This window comes from Artemia sp. Qi Xiang Cuo, chromosome 1 (assembly GCF_049724085.1).
Source record: "Artemia sp. Qi Xiang Cuo chromosome 1, ASM4972408v1, whole genome shotgun sequence".
Taxonomy (NCBI): Eukaryota; Metazoa; Arthropoda; class Branchiopoda; order Anostraca; family Artemiidae; genus Artemia; species Artemia sp. Qi Xiang Cuo.
The window spans coordinates 24,775,689-24,802,280 of NC_142794.1; the positions used below are offsets into that span (position 1 = coordinate 24,775,689).

The window sequence follows — 26,592 nt, forward strand, 5'->3', positions numbered from 1 at the left end:
GGATTTTTTTTCGGGGGGGGGGGGTTACTATTTTTTTACTCAGTTTTCGACTAATTTTAATGATTTTTACCTAGGTTTTACTAATTTTTGACTCGGTTAAAAATTTCGGGGGGGGGGGAGGGGGGGGGGTTCAAACCGGGTAACCCCCCCCCTGGATACAACCTTGCGAAATGGATATCTCAAAATTTTCATTCGATGTGTTTGGGAAAATGGTGGGCGTCAGAGGGGTGTTAGTTGCTATCCAATCACTTTCAACTATTAAAATAGGCACTAGCCCTTTCAATTTCCAATTTAATGAGCCCTTTTGAAGTTTCTACGATAACGCTGTCAATAACAATTTTATATGCCCCCAGGACAAAACTTACAACCCTTGCCCTGGGGGCTGCGAGGGGAGGTGTTGTCATCCTTACATATCGAAGTTATACAGATGTCAGCTGCGCCTAGCGAAATTGCTATATAAAAATTTTGATGGGATGTGTTTGGGGGATTAGTGTATTTCGGAGAGAGGGTAATTGCCCTCCAATCACTTTCAATTACTAAAAATGCCACTATTTCAGTGAATTTCCCATCGAATAAGCTCATTTTTAAGTTTCTACGACAAAGATTTCAATAAAAACCTTATATGCCCCCAGGGCATAACTTAAAACCCTTGCCCTGAAGGTTGTGGGGGAGTGTCCTCCACAAAAATATGTTTTCTATCTGGAAATCAATTACGCTGAACAAACTGGCTATCTCAAAAATTTGATTGGATGCGATTGGGGGAATGATGGGTGTGGGGGGGGGGGATAGTTGCCCTCCAATCACTTTCGACTATTAAAAAGAGTATTAGCACTTTGAATTTACAATTAAATGAACATTTTTTGAAGTTTCTACGATAACACATTCTTTAAAAACCTTATACGCCCCCAGGGCATAACTTAAAACCCTTGCCCTGAGGTCTGTGGGAGAGTGTCCTCCTCAAAAACATATTTTCTATCCGGAAATCAACTACGCTGAACAAAATGGCTATCTAAAAATTTTGATTGGATGTAAATAATTTCTTAGACCACACTGCTTTTCCATTTACAAAAAATTAAAGAAGAAAAACGGGTTTTAATTTCTATAAAGCAGTGAATACAACACATTTAATTAAACACAAATACTCCGAATATTTCGGCCCAGCATCCGGGAGCCTTTCTCAACGGAAAAAAAAATTCTTACATAAACATAAAAAACATACTAAACAAACTAAAGAAAAAATATAAATAAAAAGTAAAATAAAACTCACATATTAAATAAACAACTCCATTCACTGGCGTATAAAATCGAATGCTTATATTGACACACCTTCTCACAGAATATAAATTGACATCTATCAAAAAATGAGAATATATTTATACTTAAACTAAAACAAAATAGGTCAGCTAACCCCCGGCCCATAACCCCTAAATAGATCTCACAGGTTTATCATCCAATGTTTGAATTATAAATTGAACAGATTCGTTTGCTTGCAAGCCTAGCTGAAGTTCGTTTACCTTTCCCAGCATTTAACCCAGTCTGACCTTTGTCCGCAAGTTCATCATTCGTATCCGAACTATTATCAAAAATAGTACTGGTTAAAAATTTTACCTGGTTTTTAATTAAACTATTATAAATCGAATTGATCCTCAAATCCCCTTCAACTCTATTGATACTAATACCCCCATATATTATCTTTTTTATTTCTATAATTTCCCCGAAGCTTTGTATAAGTCCTACAGACGTATCTACTATTTTTGTTTGATCAAATAAAATACTGTGATGAGGAAAATTATAAAGATGTTCTGCAACAGCTGACTCAAACGTTTCTGGTGTTTTGTTTTGTTTTAGAGCGCAATCTATTGCATTCTTGTGTTGCTGTAGCCTATTTTCTAAATCTGTTGCGTTCTTCCCACATAAAATTTACCACAAGAGCATGGAATTTTGTATTTTCCCTTTTGCAAATTTCTCGGTACCTTGTCTTTCCCTTTATTTAACAACGAGCTTATATTTTTCCCTGATTTAAATTTTGCATATATATTATGTTTTTTTAATTCTCTTCTTAATTTTTGTGACAATATTGGGATAAAAGGCAAAGTTATGTAATTTGTTTCTTGATTTGACCCATCTTCTTCTAATATTTTTGGTTCCGTCAACTTTTTTTTTCTTTTTTCATTTATTTGAGAAATCATATTTTCCGGAGAGCCATTACCTACTAGAATATCCTTAATAAAAATTAGTTCATTGCTTATGTATTCTGGTGATGCTAATTTTTAATACCCTATCAACTAAAGAAATAACCACACCCCTTTTTACCTGGATCGGATGATTTGATGTGAAAGACAAGTAACGGTTGTTATTAGTCGGTTTACGGTAAGTTAAAAACGCTAGTTCGTTATTATTTCTATGGATCAAAATATCTAGAAACGGTAACTTATTCTCTGTTTCCTTTTCAATTGCAAAAATTAATTCTCCTCCCAGATTATTTAAATGTTCCAAAAAACCTTCAATTTCTGATTCCCCGTAATTCCAAATAACTAAAATATCATCCATATATCTGCCCCAAAATTTAGATTTTAAAAAATATTTTACTATAGCTAAATTTTCTACATACTCTGCATAAATATTTGCTAACAACGGACTTAAAGGCCCTCCCATTGCTAATCCCCTAATTTGATGGTAAAAATTATCTCTAAACGTGAAATAATTAGTATACCTGCTAGTTATTCTGACTAAATTTAATATAGTTTCCAGTTCAATTCCCGAAGATAATTCTTCTATCTCATTTTTTTGTTCCTCAAGTTTTTTGGATAAAATACTAAACAATTTATCGAAAGGAATATACATATACATGGATTTTATATCAAAACTGAACAATCTAGATTCTTCTGATATTTCTACACTTATAAGTTTATCTTTTAAAAATTCCGAGTTTTTTATATACGAATTTTGGAGACATAATACTGGTTTAAGTGTCATTGCTGCCCATTTCTCGATTTTTACCGTTGGTGAATTGGTTGTTGAAACAATAGGTCTTAAGGGGATACCTGTTTTATGTATTTTTGGCAAACCATATATTCTAGGGCTAACTGATCCCCTTGGAAAGAACTTGTGATACATCTGGGGTGTAATACTCCCTTTTGTTTTAAGGTCTTCTAAATCTTCTCTTAATTTTTTAACATACAATTCAGTTGGGTCCGAGTTAAGTTTTTTATATTTTGAAGTATCACTTAGAATTGTTTCTATTTTACTATCATAATCATCTTTTTCTAGGATTACTACTGTATTAGTAGTAATAAGTTATTATTAAAAGTTATTAGTTATTAGTAGAAAAAGTTATTAGTAGTAATACAGTAGTAATCCTAGAAAAAGATGATTATGATAGTAAAATAGAAACAATTCTAAGTGATACTTCAAAATATAAAAAACTTAACTCAGACCCAACTGAATTGTATGTTAAAATATCAAGAGAAGATTTAGAAGACCTTAAAACAAATGGAAGCATCACACCCCAGATGTATCACAAGTTCTTTCCAAGGTTATCAGTTAGCCCTAGAATATATGGTTTGCCAAAAATACATAAAACAGGTATCCCCTTAACACCTATTGTTTCAACAACCAATTCACCAACGGTAAAAATCGAGAAATGGGCAGCAGTGACGCTTAAACCATTATTATATCTCCAAGATTCGTATATAAAAAACTCGGAATTTTTAAAAGATAAACTTATACGTGTAGAAATATCAGAAGAATCTAGATTGTTCAGTTTTGATATAAAATCCATGTATACGTATATTCCTTTTGATAAATCGTTTAGTATTTTATCCAAAAAACTTGAGGAACGAAAAAATGAGATAGAAGAAATATCTTCGGGAATTGAACTGGAAACAGTATTAAATTTAGTCAGAATAACTATCAGGTATACTAATTATTTCACGTTTAGAGATAATTTTTACCATCAAATTAGGGGATTGGCAATGGGAGGGCCTTTAAGTCGGTTGTTAGCAAATATTTATGTAGAGTATGTAGGAAATTTAGCTATAGAAACATATTTTTTAAAACCTAAATTTTGGGGCAGATATATGGATGATATTTTAGTTATTTGGAATTACGAGGAATCAGAAATTGAAAGTTTTTTTGAACATTTAAATAATCTGTGAGGAGAATTAATTTTTGAAATTGAAAAGGAAACAAAGAATAAGTTACCGTTTCTAGATATTTTGATTCATAGAAATAATAACGACCTACCGTTTTCAATTTACCGTAAACCGAATAATAACAACCGTTACTTGTCTTTCGCATCAAATCATCCGATCCAGGTAAAAAGGGGTGTGGTTATTTCTTTAGTTGATAGGGTATTAAAATTAGCATCACCAGAATACATAAGAAATGAACTAATTTTTATTAAGGATATTCTAATAGGTAATGGCTATCCGGAAAATATAATTTCTCAAATAATTGAAAAAAGGAAAAAAAAGTTGACTGATCCAAAAATATTAGAAGAAGATGGGTCAAATCAAGAAACAAATTACATAACTTTGCCTTTTATCCCAATATTATCACAAAATTAAGAAGAGAATTAAAAAAACATAATATAAATACGGCATTTAAATCAGGACAAAATATAAGCTCGTTGTTAAATAAAGGGAAAGACAAGGTACCGAAAAATTTGCAAAAGGGAGTATACAAAATTCCTTGTTCTTGTGGTAAATTTTATGTGGGAAGAACGCGACAGATTTTAGAAAATAGGCTACAGCAAAACAAGAATGCAATAGATTGTGCTCTAAAACAAAACAAAACACCAGAAAAGTTTGAGTCAGCTGTAGTAGAACATCTTTATAGTTTTCCTCATCACATTATTTTATTTGATCAGGCAAAAATAGTAGTTACGTCGGTAGAACTTTTAAAAAGCTTCAGGAAAATTATAGAAATAAAAAAAATAATATATGGGGGTATTAGTATCAATAGAGATGAAGGGGATTTAGGATCAATTCGATTTATAATAGTTTAATTAAAAAGCAGGTAAAATTTTCAACCAGTACTATTTTTGATAATATTTCGGATACGAATGATGACCTTGCGGACAAAGGTCAGACTGGGTTAAATGCTGGGAAAGGTAAACGAACTGCAGCTAAGCTTGCAAGCAAACAAATCTGTTCAATTTATAATTCAAACAATGGGTAATGAATCTGTAAGATCTATTTATAAGCAGGGGGTTAGCTGACCTTTTTTGTTTTAGTCTAAGTATAAATATATTCTCATTTTTTTATAGATGTCAATTTATATTCTGTGAGAAGGTGTGTCAATAAGCATTCGATTTTATACGCCAGTGAATGGAGTTGTTTATTTAATATGTGAGTTTTATTTTCCTTTTTATTTATATTTTTTCTGTAGTTTGTTTAGTATGTTTTTTATTTTTATGTAAGAATTTTTTTTTTCGTTGAGAAAGGCTCCCGGATGTGGGGCCGAAATATTCGGAGTATTTGTGTTTAATTAAATGTGTTGTATTCACTGCTTTATAGAAATTAAAACCCGTTTTTCTTGTTTAATTTTTTGTTGATTGGATTTGTTTGGAGAAATGATGGGCGTGGGGGGGGGCTAGTTGCCCTCCAATCATTTTCGACTATTAAAAAGGGCACTAGCTCTTTGAATTTCTAATCGAATGAGCATTTTTTGAAGTTTTTACGACAATGCCTTCTATAAAAACCTTGTATGCCCCCAGGGCATAACTTAAACCCCGTGCCCTGAGGGTTGTGGGGGAGTGTCCTCCTCAAAAACATATTTTCTATTTGAAAATCAACTACGCTGAACAAAATGGCTATCTCAAAATTTTGATTCGATGTATGTGGGGGAATGATGGGCGTGGGGGGGGGGCTTGTTGCCCTCCAATCACTTTCGTCTATTGAAAAGGGTACTAGCCCTTTGAATTTCCATCGAATGAGCCTGTTTTGAAGTTTCTACGACAACGCCTTCTATAAAAACCTTATATGCCCCCAGGGCATAACTTAAAACCCTTGCCCTGAGGATTGTGGGGGATTTTCCTCCTCAGAAATATATTTTCTGTCTGGAAATCAACTGCACTAAAAAAAATGGCTATCTCAAAATTTTGATTGGATGTGTTTGGGGACAAGATGGGCGTGGGGGGGCTATTTGACCTCCAAAGAGTTTTAACTATTAAAAATGAGACTGGCCAATCCAATTTCCAATTGAATGAGCCCTTTTTAAAGTTTTTACGATAGCTCCTTCGATACGAAGTGCCCGGGTATGGAGAACCAAAAAACAAAACATTGTGCCCACATCGTTCTTTACTTAGGCAGTGCTAGCGCGCTGCCTATGATAAGAAGCTTTTTAAAGAAGTAAAAAACTCTAGAATAATGAGTGGGGTATTGAGGAGGGGTAGCCCCTTTCAAATAGGGAATAATCTCTGTCCAATGTAAGTTTTAATGTTGGTCTTTACTTTCAGTTTAAAAACTTGTTTATTTTTTCAATGGATTACCGAAAAGAACAAATGAATGGTGTTGGACAGTTTAATGTATACTGATATTCGTTCGTGAAAGAAAACGATTAAAACGTATTTTGTTTGCAGTAAAATGCAAGTAATTTTTTGGTCTTTAGAGGGCACGGATGGGGCATTTAGCCTTGATTTATCTCAATTTCTATCTATTTTAGGCGTCATTCATTTATTGATAGTGGTTTATGGTAGTTATACGCTTGAAAATTATTTGACTTTATTTTTTATCATCTTTGGTTTAATGTAACTCTTTCAATGAAAAACGGCTTTAGTGGAAAATTTTTAAATTAATTTCTGTTTTTTCTTAACTGACGTAGTCTTTTACATTGGTTAAGAAAGGATAATTTTTGTATATCTATGTTTTCAAACAGTTCGTGGTAACGAACTGTAAGTAAGGAGCGACCGGGTTCAATAGTAACCGCAAACTCTAAAAAACGAAATTTTGAAACCAATAGATACTTGAAAAGATTTAAATTTTTTTGCTGATTTCAAATATATAAGTTTCATGAATTTTAGTCTTACCTATCAAAAGTTACGCGCCTCTGAAAATTTTCCTTAATTTCAAAAAAAGGAGGAAACAACCCCTAAAAGTCATAGCAATTTAATGAAACTCACGCCATCAGATTCAACGCATCAGAGAACCCTACTATAGAACTTTCAAGCTCCTACCTGCAAAAATGTGGAATTTTGTTTTTTTTTGCCAGAAGAAAGATCATGGATGCGTGTTTATTTTATTTAATTTTTTTTCCCAGGGGTGATCGTATCGACCTAGTAGTCCTAGAATATTGAGAGAGGGCTCATTCGAACGGAAATTTAAATTTCTAGTGCCCTTTTTAAGTGACCAAAAAAATTGGAGGGCAGCTTGGCCCCCTCCCACGCTCAATCAAAATTTAGATTTAGCCATTTTGTTCAGCATAGTCGAAAATATAATAAATATGTCTTTGAAGATGACTTAATATCCCAAATTTACCGGGGAAGGGCTGCAAGTTATGAACTTTGCCCATTGTTTACATATAATATTGGTTATTGGGAAGTAGACAGACGTTTTCAGGAGAGATTTTTTTCTGGTGGGGGGTCAGAGTAAGGAGTTACGGGGGAGGATCTTTCCATGGAGGATGTTTCGTTTGGGGAAAGGACTTTTCTATGAAGGGGCTGCCGGATTTCCTAGCATTATTTAAAAAACGATCAGAAATTAAATGAAAAAACTTTTTTTTTAAAATGAAAGTAAGGAGCAACATTAAAACTTAAAACGAACAGAAACTATTACGTATAAGAGGGGGCTCGCCCCCATTTAAGTACCTTGCTCTTGACGCTAAAGTTTTTTTTTAGTACTTTCAAATGAGCTATCTATTCTAATCTCTTCCTAGCTAATTTATCTATAATGGGCTGCCTCCCCATAGTAGCATAATATTTGTATTCATGAATATATAATGATTCGGAGGTAATAGGCTTGAGATTGTCTGTTCAGGATTTCGACTCTTGTTGATAGAAGAGCATTGCCAACTGCTGAAAACCATGTTGTGACCAAGATGGGCCCAGGATTGCATAAAGCCCCCATTTATGGAGATCCCAGAGACCTCTTGCTGTCCGGTTCTAAGCCGGCTTAAGCACTTCGGTGTAGATTTGAGAAGATATGTGATCCCCGTCCTGCACTGGTATCCGGGATCATTGCTTGTCTTGAGGCGAAAATAATTTCAATCATTTAAAGAACATGAAAAATGGAACTTGGAATGTTACGACGTTAGAAAATGACTATCATATTGACATTTTGACTGACGAATTCAGACGATTCGAACTGGATTTATTAGGAGTTTCAGAAATTCATATCCCAGGGGTAGGAAGTATGAAATTAGGTGATATAGAATTTGTTTACTCAGGCAGAAAGGATGGGGTATATAGACAGGGAGTAGGGCGCATGATGAATAATGAAGCTGCTAAGTCTTGTTTAGGCGGGGAAGGTATTAATAATAGAAAGCTAAGGATCCATTATTTGAATAGAAAGTTAAGTGCATCAGCTATAGTAGTATATGCCTCAGTCGAGCCGACTGACGGACATACTACTAACTCGGTTGAATTTTACTTACATTCACAGGATCAATTATAAAGAGTCCCATGCAAATACATGGTGTTTTTACTGAGAGATTTTAACGCTGGGGTTGGTAGAAATAGGGATAGATGGTACCCTAGCCTAGGTACATTTGGTGTAGGAAAAGAAAACAGTAATGGATTCAGACTTTTGCAATTTTGTAGGTATAACAATCTAGTTATAACCAATACGGTGTTTGGTCATAAAATGGCTCATAAGTTAAAATGGTATTCGCGTGATGGTAAGACAGCTAACCTTATGGATTATGTTATTGTAAACCGAAGACTGGCAGGATCGACAAAATATGCTAGGTTATATAGGAGGGCTGTTGTTGATGTTAAGAGTAAAGACCACCATTTAGTAGTGTCAAGGGTTAGTTTTAGGCTGAAATATAGAAAGGGTAACTAACTGCTGGGAAGTTATGATGTGGTTAGACTCCAGGATGAGAATTTGAGAGAAACATTCCAGGAACAGTTGAACACTATACTTGAGAGTTTAAAATTTGATAATGTCGAAGATGGTTGGAATAATTTTAGAAAAATAATTTGTGAAGTTGCTGAAGGTGTCTTAGTGAAGAAAGCTGGAACTGAAGCTAAGAATATTAGAGAAAAAGCTTTACGTTTGATAGAAAGGAGAAAGGACTTGTACAAGAGTTACCCTAGAGATAGATCATACGAAAACAAAAGGAATGTAAAGAAAGTGGAGAAAGCATTAAAATATGAACTAAGGAGGTGTGAAGTAGAGGCCATGGATAAAATTGCCGAGGATCTGGAAGATGCAGCTAGACGACATAATAGTAAAATATTGTACTGGCATGTTAACAAATTGAGAGGGAGTAGTCAATGCGAACTTGGCCCATTTAAAGATAGCAATGGGGCCACAATTAGCGATAAGGAAAAAACTAAAGAGAGATGGGCCGAAAATTTTAAGAATTTGCTTAACCGAGATGGAGTTGCAGGAAAATGTACAGAGGAAAATGAAAGTGTGTTAAACCTTTGATATAAAGGAAGTTTTGCTTTGTGAGGAAGAACTAGCGAAAGTGCTGAAATTACTAAAAAATAATAATCCTCTAGGTGCTGATAGGGGGTAAATGAGTTTCTTAAATGTGTTGAGTCTGAGGTTAGAAATAAGTTGCTGAAGATTATGAATATTATTTTTGAAAAAGGGGAAGTACCTAACGATTTTAGGAAAACCTTAATTAAGCCACTTTATTAGAAAGGTGATAAAAGTGAGTGTGGTAATTATCGAGGGATAAGTCTGGTCTCTGTAGGTAGTAAATTACTTAGTAATATGATACTTTTTAGACCGAGAGATGCCGCAGACAAAGTTTTAAGAGAAGCTCAGTGCGGTTTTAGAAAAGGTAGAGGATGTGTCGACCAAATTTTCAGTCTTAGGTTAATAATTGAGAAGTGCCTGAGTTTTCAAACGCCTTAGTTCGTCAGTTTTATATATTATGAGGAAGCGTTCGATTTCGTTGATAGAAGAGCTTTAGTAAAGCTTTAACCCTTGTATAGTATATCAGACAAATACATTCAAGTGATTAGTGGTATTTGCGAGAAAAACACTGCTGCGGTTAAGGTAGGAAATGAGGTTAGCAGCTGGTTTTATATTAAATGCGGAGTTAACCAGGGTTGTTTTCTATCTCCCTATATATGGTTAATTTTATGGACATTGTCTTAAGGAGCACAGGAAAGGCAATGGGAGACCACGGAATCAAATGGGGAGGAAAAAGTCTCCTGGACTTCGATTATGCTGATGATTTAAGCATCATAGATGAAAGTGTGAGAAAAATGAATAAAGTTTTAGAGAATTTGCGAATTCAGGGTGCTAGAATAGGTTTAAAAATTAATGTTAAAAAGACTATGTCATTAAGGCTAGGTATAAGTGAAGATGAAAAGGTGAAGTTGAATAATGAAAAGATTGATCCGGTGGACAGCTTCACTTACCTTGATAGTATTATTAGTAAAGATGGTTGAGCAGTGAAGATGTCAAAAGCAGAATAGCCAAGGCTCAAGGTGTTTTTTCACAGTTAAAAAAAATTTTGGAAGAATAGGAAGATAAGTCTGCAAACCAAGATTAGAATATTAGAAGCTACAGTGATGACAGTGGTCAAATATGGCTCTGACGCAAGGGCGCTCCGAAAAGCGGATGAAGATTCGGTAGATGTTTTCAGAGAAATTGCCTACGGATTGCTCTGGTTACCCGGCTGACTGACCATATTTGAAATGATTGGCTATACGAAAAATGTGGATCAATACCGCTCTCTAGGGCTATAATAAAAGAAAGGTTGAGGTGGCCATGGCACAATGGGCGGATGAAGGATGACAGATTGCCGAAGATTGTTCTTTTCGGCCAACCGTCTAGGGCTGAACAGAAAGCAGGTCGTCCTCGTCTGGGGTCGGGACCCCCTAAAGAATGATTTAAAAGACAAGGAAACTTCGTGGGCGGGTGTAAAAAGGGAAGCTTTGAATAGATTAGGATGGAGAAGGAGCGTGCGTAGCTTGGTTGGCCTCAGGTGCCATGGTGCTGCGGTGAGTTGTTGTTAGTAGTAGTAGTAGTAGTATCTATTCTAATTAACCGGCCTTTGTTATTCAGGGGTTTGTGATTCGAACAAAATTCGAACTTTAGCTTAAAGGGCGAGGTATTGACTAGGGGGCGAACTTCCTAAAATACGTAATAAAAACATACGAATATAGAAGTTTGGTACGTAAGTTAATTCGTAAGTTACGTCAGAATAAAATTTCGAAAAAGCCATATAGCCAAAAAAAAGTAAAGTTAATATGCAAATTTTGTTTCAATTATTCATGTACGGCAAGCCAAAATCAAAGCTGCATTAATTAAAAACGTCCAGAAATTAAATAAAAAACTATTTTTTTTAACTGAAAGTAAGGAGCGATATTAAAACTTAGAACGAATAGAAATTATTCCGTATATGAAAGGGGCTGTCACCTCCTCAACGCTTCGCTCTTTACGCTAAAATTTGACTCTGTCTCACAACTATATTTTTTTAAACAATAAAAAACTTGAGCGTAAACTTGAGCGTTGAAGAGGGGACATCATATACAGAATAATTTCTGTTCGTTTTAATTTTTAATGTCGCTCCTTACTTTCAGTTAAAAAAACTTGTTTTTTTTATTTAATTTATATATTAATCCAGACTTTGGCTTACTATTCATATGTTTGATAGTTTTTAATGATGGTTGTATTATAATGCTTTGGATTTACGGGTACGGGGAAAAGTAGTCAAATATTTTTGGGTTGCAAATATGCCTAGTCCTTGGGGTTCTATAGGGCTGACGGAATTCTAAACTCCGTTATCTTATAGCCTTGAGCATAAACGTATATCAGTCAACTATCCCCCTCCACCTACCCTGGAATTACCAATTTATTGCCTCAATCCTTACTGAGATATGGCGTATGTACCCTTTTGAATACCTTAGATGCATGTAATGCATTTTGATTTATTTCGATTTCCTTCGACAAGCTCAGACAATTTTAACTTAACACCCTTAGTCGTTCCTGAGATAGCGCAGATATGCCCTTTGGACAAAATTGGACCCGCATAGTGTTTTTTGGTTTAGTTTAACATTCCCAAAACATACTACAAAGTTCTAACGTTTTATCCAAAGTTCTTTCAGGGATAATGTATAAATTTAGTTTATTTTCATTATATTTTACATATACTTCAACTTTCAACAAAAGTTTCAACTTAATACCCTACTCCATTCCTTAAATATTGCATATGTAGCCTACCGTTTTGACAGCCTGGCTTAAACTCGCTTACTTTAGTTTAATGGAAAACTAATGCATACATTTATTTTATTTTCATTTAATTTTTACATATAATTCAACTTACAACAAAAGTTTTAACTTAATACCCTATTCTATTCCTGAAATGTTGCATCTGTACCGTTAACTTAATACCCTATTCCATTCCTGAAATGTTGCATCTGTACCGTTTTGACAATCCGGTATAAACTCACTTACTTTTGTTTAATGGTAAACTAATGCATACAATTAGTTTATCTTCATTTAATTTTACATATACTTCAACTTTCAACAAAAGTTTCAATTTAATACCCTACTCCATTCCTGAATTATTGCTATACCGTTTTGACAGCCTGGCTTTAAACTGGCTTTCTTTAGTTTAATTGTAAACTAATGCATGCATTTAGTTTATTTTCAATTAATTTTACGTATACTTCAACTTTCAACAAAAGTTTCACTTAATACCCTATTTCCATTCCTGAAATATTGCATCTGCACCGTTTTGACAACCTGGCTTAAACTCACTTACTTTATTTTAATGGTAAATAATGCATACATTTAGTTTATTTTCATTTAATTTTTCATATACTTCAACTTTCAAAAAAAGTTTCAACTTAATACCCTTTTCCATTCCTGAAACATTGCATCTGTGCCGTTTTGACAACTTGGCTTAAACTCTTTTACTTTAGTTTAATAGTAGCAGCAGTAGTAGTAGTAGTAGTAGTTACAATAGCAATAGTACTACTAGTAAAAGCAGTGGTAGTGATAGTAGTGGTAATAGTTGAAGTAATAGTAGTAGCAGTAGTAATAGTAGTAGTAGTAGTAGTAGTAGCAGTACTAATAGTAGTAGTAGTAGTAGTGGTAGTAGTAGTAGTAGTAGCAGTAGTAGCAGCAGTGGTAGTATCCCTAGCAACCGGTACAATGTACTTTTTAGCCAGAGGCAATGCAAAGCGAACTTACCTAGCAAATCCACTGCCAAGGCGGGTGGTTACAAGCAGTAGTTAAGCAACAGACAAAACAACATCCATCCACTGTGCGGGCCTTAGCAAAATGAAAAACGGTCAAAACAGAAAAAGGAGCGTCTTCTTAAAGCGGTTAGAAGCTTCTTAACACTTTTATTACCAATAATGGAAGGACTGATAAACAGCTTTCTACATTCATGAACAAAAATTGCTAAACCTTACAAGTTGACTCCAATTGAGTGGATGGCTGATTATCTAACTAATTTTATCTGTGGTTAGATTATAGCCGAAGATCGAAAACTACTAATATTTCAAGCTCCACTTCCGCGGGAGGACAAGCAGAAACCGTACAATGAGAAACCAATCAATATGAGTGTGATTAACAAGAAGAAAGTGTGTCAAAATCTCATGCAAAAATTACACTCATTTTTCTATCTCAACGAAAGTGAGGCTATTAAAATTAATCACAAAACCAGTCAACTTGTAATATATGGCAACATTTACAATTTTGTCAATTTAAAATCAGATTTTGTTGCAAATCGTAAGAAGCCTGTAGCAATTGACAATCATCTTTTAAACAATTTCCATCCTCCAAAGTTCCCCAAATTTATCATTGGCAATAAACAAATTTTAAAACGTTTAAGCGGCGTTCACAAGCGTGTCTAGCTAGAATCCTATTACTAGACATGTGTCTAGCCAGAATCCAATGTCTAGGCAACGACCGTTCACAAGTAAAATTCGGCGCTTAGCTAAGCGCGGTAGACAAGGCACTTGGCTAGACATTGAGTTCTAGCCTCTAGAACTCAATGTCTAGAATTTTCGATTACAGCCAATCAGAATGTGTCAAGATCCACTATTTTCATCATTTTTGTTTACATTTGTAAACTGAAATATAATTTTTGTGTTCTCATTAATTGTTGTTTTCATTTTAGGCAAATATGCAAGACCAGACATAATAATAAAGCACACTAAGGCAATTGTTTTGCTTATCTCATCCATTAGCTTGTAACAATAAAAATAGGAATTATAATATTTGAAAGTTTTGCCCGCATAAGCTCTGTTGATTGGCTAGAAATGATAATTTGAAACTAAATTTGTAGTTTTAGCTAAGCACCGAATTTTACATGTGAACGGTCGTTGCCTAGACATTGGATTCTGGCTAGACACGTGTCTAGACATAGGATTCCAGCTAGACACGCTTGTGAACGCCGCTTTAGTGGAACGGCCAGAAACAAATCGAGCACACAAAAAGAGTATGACGAAGATTTTAAATCAGTCAGGAAAAATATCAGCTAACCCTACAAAAATCATGATAACACTTCGGAGATTTCGATGATTTGACACTCAGTAATGGAGCAGACAAAAACGTCTTGCTCTGAGTTTCAACTCTCCGTCCAGAGTACAAAGAGGCAATGGACGCATCGGCACACATTTGCATGCAAAACGACTAAATTATGAAACACGTCTATGAGAAAAGTGGTGAAGTCGGTAGTCTATATTCATCTAGTAAATTTGACGATGCATCGGAGATACACCAGAGTGTGGCAAAAACTGTTTATAGAATTAATCAAGTTACACTCTTCACAGTAAACACAGAATCCATGAAAGTCATTATTGAAAAGCTAGGACTTTCTTTCCTCTGAAAATTATGCAAGCAGATGTTTTAGCTCTAGACTCTGCATAGTATATTTTAGGTTTTTTTTATTTTACATTTTAGCCTAAGTATATTTTTTAGTATATTTGAGAATAGACTCTGCACGCATAATTTAATTGCCATTAGCGTCTTTAGTCACTATGCATACGCTGTTCCGCTGAAAACCAAGATAGGCTAAGAAGTTACAAAAGTTTTAGACATGATGCTTGTTCGAGAGTCATACAGTAAACTTCCAATGGACCGAGGAAGTGGATTTGTCAATCCACATGTGCAGAAAATATTGGTCACTATTTTAGAAAATTTCTTTTGAATCTAAATTTTGAAGAAAATTTCCACGTGAATGTCGTCACATTCATCATCAAGGATCTGAAAAAAAAAACATCTTTCTTTTCACCAAGCTGAGCTCGGCTCCCAGATATATACTATTATTGCTCGTTTAACAAGAGAGATGTCGAATGCTTTCAGAAGACTGCTCACTTACAGTAACGAAAAAATAGTAACCATGTACCAGAACTAGTGGGAATGTATGGATGAATTGGTAACCAATTAACAGTGGCTATAAAAAATCAACTATAGTTTAGAGCAAAACTATCAAAGTACTGTGATTATGGAGGGTCAAGCATTTCAAGATGGTTGTACTTCAATTATAGTTAACTAAGTCCGATGCCTGAGCACACTATAATATCAGTTAGGGAAATTAAAGGAAAGCTGAAGTACAAGTGAGCTTTATGATACTTGACAAAAAAAACAGTAAATTACAAATGAGCATCAAGACACAGCCCCCTCCTTAGTTAAGTAAAACTTATTCTGGTGCTGATTGAATTTATAAACAGAAACAGAAAATGGTTTAATTAAAGAACAAAAATGGTTTAATTAAATTTCCAGTTTTTAATAAAATATCGTCTAAATATAATAGAACTTGTCTTTAAAATAATTTTTGAAAATAAACAAAAACAAACTGTCAATCCTGAAGTGTTTTCTATCTGCATCGTCTCAAGGTTACTTTAAAATAACGTCAGAGAAGCAAAACAAAATTTGATTTCCGAGGCCCTTCATTATGATCACAAATAATTGGTTTCAAAATCATATCCATGCAATATCATAAACAAAGCTTCCTGAATATAAATGTTGGCTCATTGGATGGTCCAGGTAAAAAAAAAGGATCAAAGAATGCTTGCTTTGGCTCCGAGGTTGACAATCTGAAAGCAAACAATGTTTTTCTACTTAGGTCAGTTCTAAAAAAAATAAAAACCAAAGAAAATGGGAATTTGTTTACCATTGAGCGATCTGGCCACCGTCGAGTCGATCTTTAACTCCTCTGCATCTTCGGCTGTTATGTCAAAGTCTTTGGATGAACAACGACCTGAAAGGAAAAGAGACGATGAGATATCAAGTAAAAACATTTACATCAAACATTATAAATAGCTGTAAAAGATGACATCACGAAGAACGACCTCACAAGCAGTGTTTGATACTTGTTTTTGAATATGGAGACTGTCATATAAAACAGCAGACGCTTATACAACCGAAATTTGAAATAATTTAGTTAGTTCCAATAAAAAGCGATAGCATGGGAATCATGGAGAATGCAATTTTTTTCATTGAAAGCAAAGAGCGAAATTGCAACGGTGTAACTTGTTTGTAGCACCCCCTCCCCTCTCCAACTCCTTCAGCCAAAACTCTTTTACATAAAGTTTTACTTTTTTCATTAAAAGCATTTTTGAGTACAACAAACACTGCGAGATGCTAACTTCAGGGGTTTTATTTTATGATCTGAAAATTGAATTTAAAGCAAATAGGCGTCAATATGCTCTCTAATTTCTTGGAATTTGTCATTTTTATTTATCGTTGCTCTTTCCTTTCATTTGAAAAAAAATCCATTTTTTTTTTACACCCAGCTTCTGTTCTATTTGTATTACCATATCTTAAATGCAATGTTATCCTAAATATTATTGGTTTCATCCTTCAGCCCCCGATCTTCACGCTAAGACTTAAATTTTGTCACAACGCTTTGATATTTAAAAACTGAGTTTTCCGTCAATGACTATTGTTTCCAAGATACTAGTCGTATTCTTCCCAGAAATTTCTTCTCCTCCCATTGAAAACTCCCCCTCCCCGAAAAAACTGTAGTAGAGCTTTCATATGATGAAAGTACGCAGAGATATCAGACTGGGACTAAGGAGTCCGATGATTTTACCAACTGGCTGGTCATTTTTACCGACTGACTTGGGTGATTGCTATTAAAATTATTTTATTTTTCTCCTTTACCGACTGAGACTGAGCTTTTTTCATTGATTTTACGTCATGTATTTCTATCAGCTCATTTGCCCTAATAAAAAAAATTGGGGCAGTAAAATAGTGGTGCTTCGTACCACTACTTAACCCACCCAGATTTATTATCCAACTCTCTAAGAGCGTTGGTGGAGCGGTTTCCCCTCCCCCATACTTGTAGCCCCAGGTAACAACTATTGTACTTGATACCAGTTCACCCCTTACTACCAACCACGCGTCCAATAAGCGTACATCAGAAAGATTTTCCGGCTGAAGTACATTAGAGGAGCTTTTTTTCTATTTGATTTAAATAACAGGCAGTCAAACTCTAAGCCACAACCAAGCAAATTTAAAATTGATAGAGTTCCTTATTCTAAATAAGCAGGCAATAGTTTAAGTAAACGAATTTTTCAAAAAGTCATCCCTCCCTCTTCAAAAAAAGTATTGGGTGTCATTCACTAGGCGTACATCAGAATGTTTTTCCGTCTGAGGTTCCTTTCCTTGTATAGACCATGTGACTTTCCAGGAACAAATACTTAACTGTACGGCATTACTTCCCCCGAAATTGGGAAGCTAAATATATGGGTTTTGACACTCTTATATCTATTGACTATCTCTAAATTTTTAATCGATAGTAACTTGGTTTCCATAGGGCCAAATCGTAGTTGCTCGTGTATTTTTTTCATTTAATTTAATAGTGAAAAGATATTGCACCCCAGCCGCGTGCCGAATTCTGGGATCTTGTGTAGCAAAACGAAAATCTTAGCATGAGTATCTACGGCTTATAAGAATATTATGTTTAAAAGACAAGTTTTTCTAACTGAAAGTAAGGAATAACATTAAAACTTAAAACGAACAGAAATTATTTAATCTTGGAAGGAGGGCTGCCCCTTTCTTAACCCTCGTTCTTTAAGCCAAAATCTCAAAGTTCTTAAAAATTATCAAACAGTTCGTGGTAACAAACTGTAAGTAAGGAGCGACCCGGCTCAATGGTAACCGAAACTCTAAAAAGTGGAATTTTGATACCAATATATATATATATATATCAAAAGAATCAAATTTAATTCTGATTTCAAAAATATAAGTTTCATCAAGTTTAATTTTACCCATCAAAAGTTACGCGCCTGAGAAAATTTAGCTGATTTTCGAAAGAAGGGGGAAAGACCCCCTAAAAGTTATATAACCTTAATGAAAATCACACCATCATATTCAGCATATCAGAGAACTCTACTGTAGAGGTTTCAAGCTCCTATCTACAAAAAAGGGGAATTTTGCATTTTTTGCCAGAAGAAAGATCACGGATGCGTGTTTATTTATTTTATTTTTTTTTTCCCCAGGGGTGATTGTATCAACCCAGTGGTCCTACAATATCGTAGGAGGACTCATTGGAACGGAAATTAAAAGTTCTAGTACCCTTTTTAAGAGACCAAAAAATGGAGGGCAACTAGGCCCCCTTCCACGCTCATTTTTTTCTCAAAGTCACCCAATTAAAATTTTGAGATAGCCATTTTGTTCAGCACAGTCGAAAATCTAATAAATATGTCTTTTAAGATGACTTAATCCCCCACAGTTCCCAGGGGAAGGGCTGAAAGTTATGAACTTTGCCCATTGCTTACATATTGTATTGATTATTGGCAAGTATACATTTCCGGATTTCCAAGCATTATTTAAAAAACGATCAGCAATTAAATAAAAAAAAAAAAAAATTCCAACTGAAAGTAAGAAGCAACATTAGAACTTAAAACGAACAGAAAATATTACGTATATGAGGAGGTTCTCCCCCAAGTCAATACCTCGCTCTTTACGCTACAGTTTTTTTTAGTGTTTTCAAAAGAGCTATCTATTCTAATTAAACGGCCTTTGTGATTCAGGGGTTTGTGATTTAAATTTTTTTTTAACTTTTTACGTAAAGAGCGTGGTATTGACTAAGGGAAGATCCCCCTCATATACGTAATAACATATACGTAATAATAAAAACAGTAAAAAAAAAACAAGCGATATGGCTCAATAGTAATCAAACTTTTAAAAACGGAATTTTGATGTCAATAAATGTATCAAAAGAATGAGCTTATAATACTGATTCTAAATATATAAATTTTATTAAGTTTAGTATTACTCATCAAAGGCTACGGAAATGAGAAAATTTACCTGATTTTTTAAAGAGGGGGGAAACCTCCCCTATAAGTTTAATAATTTTGAATAAAAATCACACCATCAGATTCAGCGTATCAAAAAACTCTAGTACACAGATTTCGAGTTCATATCTGCAAAAATCTGCAACTTAGTATTTTTTGCCAGGAGAAAAATATACGAATATATAAATTCGCTACGTAAATTAAATTGTAAATTACGTCAGAATCAAATTTAGAGACAGCCATTAAACAAAAGAAAAGTAAAATTTTTATGCAAATTTTGTTTACTTATTTAATGACGATGAGCCAAAATAAAAGCTGCATTAACTAAAAACCGATCAGAAATTAAATGAAAAAACAGGTTTTTTAAACTGAAAGTAAGAGCGACATTAAAACTTAAAACGAACAGAAATTATTCCGTATATGAAAGGGGCTGTCCCCTCCTCAACGCCTTGCTCTTTACGCTAAAGTTTTTTATTGTTTTAAAAAATAAAGTTGTGAGACACAGTCAAACTTTAGCGTAAAGAGCGAGGCGTTGAGGAGGGGACAGCCCCTTTCATATACGGAATAATTTTTGTTCGTTTTAAGTTTTAATGTCGCTCCTTACTTTCAGTTTAAAAAACTTGTTTTTTTTTATTTAATCATTATTCAAATTCAACAGCCCTTGTGTATCAGGTGTCGTTCTTAAAGAATTGTGACAAAAGACAAACTTTAGCGTCAAAATTTTGTGAGGTTCGTTACTTTTCATGGGTAACTTTAAACTTAATGAATTTTATATATGTTAAATCAAACAGTTCGTGGTAACGAACTGTAGGTAAGGAGCGACCCGGCTCAATAGTAACCCAAACTCTAAAAAACAGAAGTTTGATACCAATAGGTACATCAAAAGAATCAGGTTTTTATCTTAATTTGAAATATATAAGTTTCATCAAATTTAGTCTTGCCCATCAAAAGTTACGCGCCTGAGAAAATTTTCCATATTCTTGAAAAAAGGGAAAACCAACCCCTAAAAGTTATAGAACTTCAATAAAAATCACCCCATCAGATTCAGCGTATCAGAAAACCCTACTATAGAAGTTTCAAGCTTCTATCTGTAAAAATGTGGAATTTTTTATTTTTGCCAGAAGAAAGATCACGGATGCGTGTTTATTTGTTTTTTTTCCATGGGTGATCGTATTGATCCGGTAGTCCTAGAGTATCGTGAGAGGGCTCATTCGAACAGAAATTAAAAGTTCTAGTGCCCTTTTTAAGTGAACAAAAAATTGGACGGCAAATTGGCCCACTCCCACGCTATTTTTTTTCCCGAAGTAACCCAATCAAAATTTTGAGATAGCCATTTTGTTCAACATAGTCGAAAATCTAATACATATGTCTTTGAAGATGATTTAGTCCCCATAGTTCCTGGAGGAAGGGCTGCAAGTTATGAACTTTGCCCATTGTTTACATATAGTATTGGTTAATGGGAAGTATCAAGACGTTTTCAGGAGGGATTTTTTTTCTGGTGGGGGAGATAGAGGAGGAGGTTACGGGGGAGGATCTTTCCATGGAGGATGCTTCCTTGGGGGAAGGGACATTTCTATGAAGGGGGCACTAGATTTAGTATTAGTTCTAAAACGATCAGAAATTAGATAAAAAAAACAAGTTTTTTGAATTGAAAGTAAGGACCAATGTTAAAACTTAAAACGAACAGAAATTATAGAGTATATAAGGGGGTTCGCCCCCTAGTCAATACCTTGCTGTTTAACCTAAAGTTTCTTAGCGCTAAAGAACTTTTGCGTAAAGAGCGAGGCATTGAAAAGGGGGAGAACTCCCTAATATACGTAATAAAAACATACGAATATAGAAGTCCGTTACGTAAGTTAATTCATAAGTTACGTCAGAATAAAATTTCGAGAAAGCCATTTAGCCAACAAAAGTAAAATTATTATGCAAATTTTGTTTTAATTATTTATGTACTGTGACCCAAAATCAAAGCTGCATTAATTCAATAACGTTCAGAAATTTAATTTAAAAAAACAAGTTTTTTTTAACTGAAAGTAAGGAGCGACATTAAAACTTAAAACAAAAAGAAATTATTCCATATATGAAAGGGGCTGTCCCCTCGTCAACACCTCGCTCTTTACACGAAAGTTTGTCTCTGTTTCACAACTTTATTTTTAAAACAATAAAAAACTTTAGCGTAAAGAGCGAGGCGTAAAGGAGGTGACAGACCCTTTCATTTACGGAATAATTTCTGTTCGTTTTAATTTTTAATGTCGCTCCTTACTTTCAGTTAAAAAACTTGTTTTTTTTTATTTATTTAGCTTAAAAGACCTGTTCTTTTGATACATCTATTTGTTATCGAAATTCTATTTTTTAGAATTTTGGGTACTATTGAACCGAGTCACTCCTTACTTACAGTTCGTTACCGTTCGTTACCCGTTTGATAAAAGTTTAAAAAAGATAACGGCTGTAATGGCATGCTCATAGAGCATGCCACTTCTTGAGGCAACACTGGTATTAAACTTAAGAATAAAGAGAGGAACTTAGAGTTGAACTCCTCCGTTTGGAATAACATATCTATGGATGAATACCGTGTAGGATAAAGCGGTCAATATGGGTGCTTGGGGAGTGAAAGTTTATTTCTTATTGGTGAGACGACGATTGGTATATTCTCCCAGAAGTAAATATCCCCCTAAAAATTCCCCCTGAAAAATCTCCCCACCCCTGCGGGAAATCCTTCCCAAGAAAATTTCTCCTCAGAAAAACCTCTACGTGGAAAATTCTTCCAAGTAAATTCTCCCTGACATTTTCTCTACGAAAATTCCCTCACATGTAAAGCTGTGCAGCTGAAGAGAAATTAAGAAAAATAAAAGATTGAATAAAGAAGGAATTCTGAATATTTAACCTATATTCCAAAGCACATATAAATATATGGTGTTGAATCAAACAGTTTGTGGTGACGAACTGTAAGTAAGGAGCGACTCGCACCAATAGTAGCCACTGCTCGAGGAAAAAGAAGTTGAATAACAATCAATATATCAACAGCGATGGTTTTTTGTGTTGATTCTAAATATGTAAAGGTCAATAATTTTAATGGTATAAATCAAACGCTAGAAGCTTGAGCAAATTTGCCTACTTTTTGTGTCGTGGATGCGTGTTTATTTTCTACTTATTTATTATTATTGTTATTATTTTTCTCCTATGGCGATCATATTGAACCAATGGTACTAAAATGTCGGAAGAGGGCTCATTCGAAGGTAAATTGAAAGTTCTAGACTGCTTTCAAAGTGACCCAAAAATTTTGCCGGGGGAAAGTGGCGTTTTCTGCCAATCTGTGTAAACTTAAGATGGGGGTCATTTGATTTGAAATTGGAAGTTATATTGCTCTTTTTAAGAGTCAAATGTTATTTGAGAGTAGCCATCCCCCCCCCCCCACGCTCATCATTTCCCCAATGAAATCAAATCAAAATTTTGAGAAAGCAATCTTGTTCATTGTAGTTGAAGGGTCCGGAAATTACGTCTTTGAGGGATACACCCCTGCCCCCCTGCCTGCCAGGAATACACCCATGCCAGCTATCAGGGCAAGGGTTGTAAGTTATGCCATAGGGGCATTAAGATTTTTATAGAAAGTGTGGTCGTACTTTGAAGGGAACTCATTGGATTGGTAATCAAAATTTCTAGTGTCCTTTTTAAGAGTCAAAGAAATCAAAGAGCAGCTAGCCCCCACACGTCGTGTGCTCCCGAAATATGTCTAGCAGAAATTTTGAGACAGTCATATTATTCAAAATAGTCCAAAATAGTAACACGGTTTTGGGGGTTCATAGAAACCACCAGAGCCTTGGGGTGAGGGTTGTAAGTTATACTGGGGGGGGGAGCATTTAAGGCTCTTATGTTTATATTTATAAGAGGCTCATTTGGTAGAAAATTGGAAGTTCTAATTCATTTTTAAGAGTCAAAGTAATGGAGGGCATTTAACCCCCCTCCCCCCCCCCCCCCGACAACCCCTCTTTTCACCAAACGCATCTGATTGCAATTATGAGATAGGAAATTAGTTCAAAATAGTCCAAAGAACATATGATAATGCCTATAGGGTTAACACAGCCCCCCCCCCAGCGCCTTGGGGATAGGGTTGTAAGTTATACCATTAGGGCATATAGGGTTTTTATGCAAAGGGTGGTTGTATAAACTTCAGATGGGGCAGAAGTTTAATTTTATTTAATTTGAACTTGGGAGTTATAGTGTCTTTTTAAGAGTCAAAGTGATTTGAGAGCAACATGCCCCCCCTTCCACGATCATCATTTCCCTTGACACCTCTAGTCAAAATTTGGAGATAGCAATTTTGTTCATTGTAGTTGAAAGGTCCGAAAATTATGTCTGTGTGGAACACCCTCCCCCTACAGTTCTCAAGGAAAGGTTTGTAAGTTATGCCCTGGGAGCAAACAGGGTTTTTATAGAAAGCGCGGTTGTATATGGTTTGGAAGGGACCCATTGGATTGGTAACCAGAAGTTCTAGTGCCCTTTTTAAGAGTCAACGTGATCAGAGCACAGCTACCCCCTACCCCCCCCCCCCACACACACACGTCGTGTTTCTCGAGATGAATTCAATAGAAATTTTGAGACAGTCATTTTATTCAAAATAGTCAAAAGATCATATAACAAAGCTTCTGGGGTTGATAGAAACCACCAGAGCCTGAGGGCAAGGGTTCTGAGTTATGCCTCTGGGGCATTTAAGGTTCTTATGGAAGGGATGGTTGTGTAAACTTTAGAGGTGATATATTTGGTTGAAATTGGAAGTTCTAGTTATCTTTTAGGAGTCAAAAGTGATGGAGGTTCCACTAGCCCCACCTCCAAATACACCTCTTTTCATAAAACGCATGTGGATGAAATTGTGCGATGGCAATTTTGTTTAAAATGGTCTAAAGAACATATAACAATGCCTCCAGCGTTGACACAACTCCCAGAGCCTTGGGGCAATGGCTTTAAGTTATGTTCTGGAGGGTATATAAGATTTCTTATGGAATCGGTGATCGAATTAAATTCAGATGGGTCTTATTTGATTTGAATTGGAAGCTATAGTGTCCTTTTTAAGAATCAAAGTGATTTGAGAGAATCCCCCCTCCCCTCACACATCATTCCCCAAAACAAACATCCAAACAAAGTTTTTGAGGCATAAATTTTTTTCAACATTGTTGAAAGTTTCAGTAATTATGCGTTTGGAGATGTCAACCCCCTCCCCCACCTGAGGTTTCAGGGCAAGGACTGTAAGTTGTGTAATATGTTCATTGTTTATATATAGTATATGTTATGGAGAAAGGGTATGCATGTTTGACTTCTGCTTTCCCAAACTACGAAGGGAATTAAGATGAGTCTTTCAGGGGTTGTTGAGGGGAATGATGAACTAAATCAAAGCATGTTTTGCGTACATAGGTTGTCAAAAGGGTGTAACTCAGGAATGGCTGATTATATTAATTTGGAATTTTCAGGAAATGATAAGGGACATGATCAATCGACCGAAAAGGTAATATTTGCACGCTACTACTACTACAACTACTGCTCCTTCCACTACTAAAACAATTACTATTACTACTATCACTGAAACTGTTGCTTCTGTAGCGAGTACTACTAAGGCTGAGGATATTAAAAAAAATATCTGAGGAAATGTTGAGGGGAAAGTTGAACTAAATCCAAACATACTTTCTGTATACAGATTACTGATACGGGCTTATCAGCAATATTTTTGGAACGGCTTATCATATCAAGAGGAAGCTTCAGGGGTATCACGAGTGGGATGTTCAGTTGACCAAAAGGCAAAATGTACCTGCTACTGCTACTATTAATACTGCTGCTACTACTGACACCACTAATAATAATACATTCTTACTGCTACTGTTGTTCCTACTACCACCACAGCTAGTTTTACTAACACTACTACTGCTACTAGACTACTCCAACTACTGCTTCAATTACAACAACTTGTAAGGCTTAGAGTATTAAGATGAAAAGGGCGTCAAAAGAGTGTCAAAAGTGCACATGAACAATATTTTGGAACGGCTTAACGTGTCAGGGTGAAACTTCCAGGGCATCATGAAAGCGATGTTCAAATGACCAAAAGACTTTATGCACATGCTACTACCGCTATTAATAATGCTACTAATACTACTACTACTACTACTACTACTACTACTACTACTACTACTACTAATGCAACACCAACACTGCAACTGCTTCTATTACCACCGAAACTACTGTGATAATAGTAATATTAAGGCTATGTCTATGAAGGTAAAATTTGAGGGAATATTGATGGTAAATTCGAACTAACAAAAAACGTTATGTGCATTTAGATTGTAAAAATGGCGAATCTTAAGAATTGATTAAGGCTGACAACCTGCCTCCATATGCGCTCAGGCACAGGGTAACCCCTGTAACAATTGGCATACCACCATTTTTCGGTGTGAAAAAAGGTATTGATAGGCAACAACTTTGGAAGAATCCGTTTGCCCCTCTCAACCCCCTTTAATTATTTTGCAAACTGCTGACTAAAATTAGAGACATCTGTAGATTGAAAGCCTTGGGCACAAGTAGGAGGGGTTTTACAACACAATTTGTTTTGTTGAAAAATCAGTTGATACTGAGTTTCTTTTGTTGAAAAATCAGTTGTTTTAGAGAAAGGCAGTTGATTCCTGTTTGATAGCTGTAAATTGAGTATCAGATTCTTAATTGCTTCGCATTAAATGTTACGCATTGCGGCAGAAAAGTTACAAAAAAAACATTTTGCTGAAGCATCTATTGTTTTATTTATAAAAGAAGCAAAGGGAACTGGAAAATTAAGGTCATTTATCTTTATGTAAAATGTTAAGTCAGAAATTTCTAATCTATGTGTTAGTATTAACTAATTTGAATTGTTTATTCACAAGAAATAATTGGACTCAAATTCTTGTCTTTACAGTGCAGACCTTGGGCTGCTATAGAAATCGCCCATCAGCAATTGGTAAGGTAAGTGTATTGCCTGGGGTATTTTTAGAGAAAGGGAGGGAGTAAAACAATTATTTAGGGAAATCATATAGATTGAAAGATGCACCTGGAAAAAATAGACTAGGTTCACTTTTTTATTTCAAATACTTTCTTAAATTTAGATTAATGAAGTCTAAAAAATTAAAAGCTTAAACACCTCCTTAAAATGCCGAAAGGAAGAAAATGAAAAATAAAAATCAATCTTTCTAAGAAAC

The 26,592-nt window shown here is 35.0% G+C and overlaps 1 protein-coding gene across 3 annotated transcripts in view; it reads right to left on the reverse strand.

Moving 5' to 3' along the window:
• LOC148956146 (uncharacterized) overlaps positions 1-26,592 on the reverse strand; it is a 94,637-nt gene that overhangs the window by 27,468 nt on the left and 40,577 nt on the right. For all 3 annotated transcript variants that reach the window (XM_089094146.1, XM_089094152.1, XM_089094139.1), the window contains exon 3: positions 16,255-16,341. In XM_089094146.1, the coding sequence (XP_088950272.1) occupies positions 16,255-16,341 (87 nt within the window). The remainder of the gene's footprint in view (positions 1-16,254; positions 16,342-26,592) is intronic.